The 6,000-nt window shown below is 41.6% G+C and overlaps 1 protein-coding gene across 7 annotated transcripts in view; it reads left to right on the top strand.

Moving 5' to 3' along the window:
• Positions 1-5,725, top strand: part of LOC143104461 (uncharacterized) — a 40,996-nt gene extending 35,271 nt beyond the window's left edge. For all 7 annotated transcript variants that reach the window (XM_076268544.1, XM_076268546.1, XM_076268545.1 and 4 more), the window contains 4 exons: positions 2,242-2,288; positions 3,999-4,056; positions 4,576-4,604; positions 4,777-5,725. In XM_076268544.1, the coding sequence (XP_076124659.1) occupies positions 2,242-2,288; positions 3,999-4,056; positions 4,576-4,604; positions 4,777-4,917 (275 nt within the window). In that variant the 3' untranslated portion in view covers positions 4,918-5,725. The remainder of the gene's footprint in view (positions 1-2,241; positions 2,289-3,998; positions 4,057-4,575; positions 4,605-4,776) is intronic.
• The last annotated feature ends 275 nt before the right edge of the window (positions 5,726-6,000 follow it).

A 6,000-nucleotide genomic window follows, 5' to 3' on the forward strand; every position in this document is an offset into this window, starting at 1 on the left:
CATTATCGCCGTTCGGGGTAAAACCTAGGAGGCGGGAACTTGTCCAGGAACCTGCTATCACTCGGCCCTCTCAGTCCTCACGTTTCCATTACAATTGAATGACCCTGGACGAACTCACCGGTCTCTATAGGTGGGGCGACAACCTGTAGTGGGCCCCTACTGTATATAGCTACTGTCGGTGTTTATCCCAACATCATGTTTTACTTTAGTTTAGTCTACTTCATATTGTGCTTATTAGAGGCTGAGGCATTATTAGAGGCTTTCATGTTTACTTAAGATTGTTTTTTGAAGGCTATATGGTTTGAAAATGTATTGGCACGCAGTTCAACTTCCCTATTTTGACAATCGGCTAGCCTATATTAACAAACGCATTTCATTTGAAAAAGCAAAGCCTGGTCAATCGCTAACAACTAAACTCTATTAACACATCCAAAAGGGCACTGCGCTTTTGCCTGTTTAGGCTTTGTTTTTGTTCTCTCATGGGTCGTATTGACTTTTCCGTGCTGCACTATATCAAGTTAGGGCACAACTAAGGCTAAGCAATGTTGGCAGCAAGGGCTATGTGAGGACTGAGGAGTCTATTTTACAATTAACACCATATGCTTTATGGGGCAAACCCCGAAAAAGCAGCCATCCATCCTGGTCTCAGTCACCAGTGGTGGTTCTGGACATGGGATGTGAAGCATCTCAGTAGCGCGGTTTACCACATCGTGGAACTTTCGGAAGAAGCTTGTGTCAGCCTGAGGGCTGTCACAGGCACTGGGGCTGGCCTCGACTCCCTCCCCCCGTGAGGAGGGGGGAACCACCACTTCTGCCTCTGTCTCACTTGGTGTTGCATGGTGTACTGATATTAGAAAGGTATCATGATGCCCTCCTGCAAAAACCTATATGATTTCCGACGTTTTTAGAATCAATACTTTATAAAAATAATGGCGTTCTGTGTCTATGTGGCGCACACTGCTCTATATAGCTCAATAGCCTATAAGTGAAATGAGTGTGGTTTATTCTGCGATAAAGCGAACCTTTCTTCATCACTTTGACGAGACGTAACAATCTTAGGGCTCTATTTTGACAATCAGAAACAGATAGTCAGAGGCATAATGTTTATAGACATTAAAGGTGTGGCCAGTCCACATTCACAAATTAAGTGGCGCGATTGTGTGATCAAAAGTTGGGCGCTTGGTGCAAAAAGGTTGTTCTTATCAATGGTGTGTTTTGGGCGTATAACATCCTCTGAACCAATGAGAATGACATCTGTCATTCCTTTCAATAGCAAACAGTGCAACTTTAAACAGCGCATCTGTATTTTGAGTCAGCGGAGCATTTGAAGGAATCTTCTTGCACGTGAGACCATATGGAACAGGTATTCCACTAAACCATGCTTTAGGCTACTATGTTTGTGACTAGCAGTGTATAGCCCAGTGGTTTTCAAAGTGGGGGCTGCGAGGGGGTGCCAGGGGGGCCTCAGCAAGTTGTAAGGAAAAATAAAAGCAACAAATAAATACATTTGAAAAAATTAAAATATACCTATTACTATGAGGGTTGGCTATAGACCAGGTTTTTCTTGGTCAGTGGCGTAATGATTTTCAGAGGGTGTAAGAAACTCTCTGGCACGGTCTCGCACACCATGGTGCAAAAGTGTTCGGGGTAACATCCTTGTAAGGTGTTGCAGCAGTTAGGTGAACAGAGAGCCGCCCAGACGTGCTCAGCGGCGCCCAGGCAGGCTACACACAGGTCATGCCCGTCTGATGCAGGGATAGCCCAGCCATATGGAACTGGGTATCGACAGTAATCTGCCACCATACTTACTGCTGTCAAAATATTGGCACCTGGTAGAAAAAGGCTCTTCTTTGCTTTTCAAAGCAGAGACTGGAAGGGGAGCCAGTGCTCAAGCAGCAGACTCAGGATCCACCTAGCAGTGAGCTTCAACCTGCCTGGTGGGTTGGAGACTTCAATCTTGAGCACAGGTTAGCAGATCTTTGTGATCGCAAAAAAATGCAAAGAGGACTTGTATCTTATAGTGGGTATATACAGTATATAGGCAGAAATCCTTGAGATGGGTGATTGGAGATTCAAATCGGTGGATGGTTCAGATCGATGGTATCATCCAAAAATGTCATCCCATTGATTAACATTGAGTGAACTCGATTTAAAGAGAAATGTATATTTCTTTGTATGTATATATCTTTCCAGCATCACTAAAGCCCAGTCCATTCCAGTTAAATCTTATTTGTGTTTCAGACCAACACGTGGAAATGGTACCCGTACCTGTGAGCAGTACACTAACAGTAAGGATACGTTTCTGGATCAATATTTGTATACATTTTCTGGATAACCAGAATTTGATGTCACGTCAGATTTAAACTCACTTCAGACATGGGAAGAGGGCATGTTAGCAAGGAGGCTAAAAGTTGCTGCTAGCTTTGTCCCTAGCTTGTGTCTTACTGTGTCAAATAGAGAACCGCTACTCATTGCACACAGGTCTGGACCAGAGGCATCACTAGACTTAAAGGGGAACTTGGCAACTCTACTTCTCAAAAAAATTAAGGGAATGCTTAGCCTGGCTAGCGCCACCACTTCTCAATGAGACGTGGTCTGGGAACCAAACGTTAATTTTCTCGTATTTGAAAAAAATGCCCAGATCCGTTTATTGGGTGCCACGGATGTCTATCAAATGCGTCTGTGCATAGCTCATCATCGTCTTGCTTTCCCCCTTGTTCTGTGATTGGTTCCCTATCTTAGGCAAAAATTAGGGCGGTAGTTTCCAGGCTGCCTTAGCAGCGTGAATCAAATCGCGCGCAAGGCAGCATGGGAACACCCAGGCTAGGGAATGCTTACAGTTTTCCACAATTGTTAAAACACATTTTTTGAAACCTTCTACCCTTTTCTCCATTCTCAAACTACATTCATACATGTCTGACAGTTCTTGCAAAATAAAACACTCACCTTAAAAGTTTTACTTGTGCTCAGAAGCAAAAAGTGTCAGAGATCCAGTGTATGATTGAAGTGTTCCCTTAATTTTTTTTAGCAATATATTTCAATGTAATAAACCCGTTTAATCATTTGGATGGTTACATTTTCTGATCCGGTGAAAATTGTGACATTCCCCGCTGCCCCTAGCTTCCCCAGGCGGAAAACCAACCTTGCAACATTGAGACTACCGTCCCGGAAAGAAAATCCGTGTTTCTTACCTTGTAACATCCACACTGTTCTGCTGAACTTATGCTAACCGTTTCGCTAGCTTGTAAACAAATCCATGTGCTTTATCGATACCTTTTTCCACAGTTTGAAATAGCATAATGCACAATTTCTCCAGCAGAGGGGGAAATATAGCTAATCCTGCCCTTTAAGACAATCCCCCAACTACAGCCAGATCTTACCTCCCCAGTAAACAAAATAAAGTCCTGGCAACGTCCCCTAAAGGTCCCCTGGCGAACGTCAACTCCTCGACATTGTGTAGGGTTCCCTTGACGTCCCGCGGACCTTTGTTCGGGACGTCTAAAAGACTTCCCCCGAGACTTTGAAATAAAGTACATGAAATATAACCGAATATAACTAGAATGCATTGACGTTATATCCACTCTAAGGCGTTTTCTTGAACCTGTGATCAAACAGGGACAGCCTAAAACCTTCAGTTTTGCACGCCTATGGAACTCCGGAGGTGTCATTGCCTGCTGCTGCGATCTACCATTGTCTGTAGTAAAACGATTCTACGCAGACACAGACATGTATGGAATGTGCGCGTTTTGATTATATTGGGGTTAAAACAATCTTATACTATATACTATCTTATATTATTTTAGAGTGGAAAAACGTCCACTCTTTTCCCGATATTATAAATCTACATGAATGCACTGCCCCCTTTGTTTTAAAAAAAAAGTTGAACGCAAGATTTACTGGGTACAGCTCATAAAACTGGGGCACGTGCCCCACTAAAAAGGGTCTAGTGATGCCCCTGGTCTGGACAAATGCATTACAAACAGTACTTCTAAATTTAGGTTGCTGATGACCCTGCTGGAACCTACACCATGATCTCCACAGTGCCTCCAGCTTCAGGTGAGGCAGAACAATCTGCCCTTTATTTTCCTTTTCTATATTTCTATTTTTGTTGGTCAGTAGTGTCACCATCGAAAAGGCCCACCCATTCCTATGGTGTTCAACTTTAAACCAATGTCAAAGTGAGGATAGTATAGTGTGTAGCAATGTCAGACTGAGATAACAGATATCTGTGGGAAATCCTTATTTTGCTGGAGAACTGAGAAAGACTTATTCCTCAGACAGGTTCCTCAGAGGAACCGATCTTGTTTCTGTTAAAGTATTTCTATGTATCTTTGAATACCATACAGACCCAGAGATCTTTTCATCAGCTTTTTTTTGCACTTGACAAATGTTCTAGAAAATCTCTCTTTCTAACACACACACAAACACACACACACACACACACACGTAAGTACAACAAATGTAAATACAGACATGTGCACAATGTTCCCATGTTTAACATAATACCCCTGAGTTGAGTAACCCCACCCACCCACCGTTGAATGGATGATGATGGGGACAATTTTGTTCTTTCAGATGAAGAAAAAGGGGATGAACAGGATGTTGTAAGTGCACAATGTTAAACATTTCTATGACTTTAATTCTCACAAAATAATAACAGATGCTTATGTTTTTATACAATTTCCACAAGTTGACTGAAGGTGTTTATCTATTTTGGTGTTTAGCTATTTATCTGATTCTTTTGTCCATCTTCCCCTCTCCCTCCATTTCTTTTAGTCAAACCCATATCATGTCTACAGCTCCATATCTGACATGCCAAGTGTCACCGACCAAAGGGACCAGACCTACAGCTTGTTGCAGGACCACAGGAGTGGAGTAACACAGAACATGACCTACAGCCTGCCGCAGATGCACTGATACAGCTGCTGCGCAGTAGGAAACATTAGCCATGCACTGCTACTATAATACATCTCATGGAATTTCATTTTGAGATCAATTTAGCCGATAATAATGGCACCAAAATGTGAAGTTAGTTGTATCATGTGTTAAATTCACAAAAGAAGCTAAAGAGAAAAAAAAGCTAAATATGTCCTCAACTTTTTACTATGGGTTTTGCTGTGTATGGCTGTTTATTTTTTTTTGATTGTGTCACAAAGGTTTGGGTATGATATCACACAATTTCTGAAAAATCACTCAAACAGCAAAACCCTATGCACAATCAGCAAAACGTTAAGCTAATTATAAGCCTTTTGAATATCATAAAACCCTTTCTGTGAAACAGGCCTTTGTATTTCTTAAAGACACTGCCCCACAAAAGGCAATATTGGAAAAGTCTAACCCCAGGAATGGTTGGGTTTTCCAGTTGACATGAACATTTTTGAGTTTAGGGTTTCATTTTGCTGATTTGTTTTGCATTTTGTTTGTGAAGTTTTGTGAATTGTCAGTAGAGTTTGAGCCATAGTTCAAACAAAATGAGCCATAGTTTTGAAAATGTGTGTTAAGTTAACTAAATGGTTTTACTTAAACTTTGGTATTTTACTTGGTAAACTTTGGCTTTGGCTACTTTTAGCACCTATCTTTGCAGTATGGCCGAAGAATGCATTGCATCATGTAACGTTTTTGTTATTGCTTGATATTGTATGATCCTGTTACTTGTAACAATCTGCTTGGGAGTTTTAGATTGTTAACAAAATATCACAGGATTCATGGACTGAGTTACAACTAATGAATTTGCTTCTTTTAAATTAATTCAGAAAGACACAGGGATTGCAATAGATCTTAAGGTGACATATATTTCCCAGACACACGATATCACATATACACCAACAAACAGTATTAATCGCACAACATCTAGCAAATCGTGCTGCCGATTTAAATGTCTATGCGCGCAGGCCACGCGCCTTTCGCCAGCACGGTCTCAAAGTCTCTCAACCTCCACAGCAAAGCACACGACACGAACGAAACAGTCTTGATAATCCAAGGAAAAGGGAAACAAAGTAA

Source organism: Alosa pseudoharengus, unplaced genomic scaffold (assembly GCF_046254945.1).
Source record: "Alosa pseudoharengus isolate Yale_2024_CS ecotype anadromous, Long Island Sound unplaced genomic scaffold, YU_APseudo_1.1 YU_APseudo_1.1_scf_5, whole genome shotgun sequence".
Lineage (NCBI taxonomy): Eukaryota > Metazoa > Chordata > Actinopteri > Clupeiformes > Clupeidae > Alosa > Alosa pseudoharengus.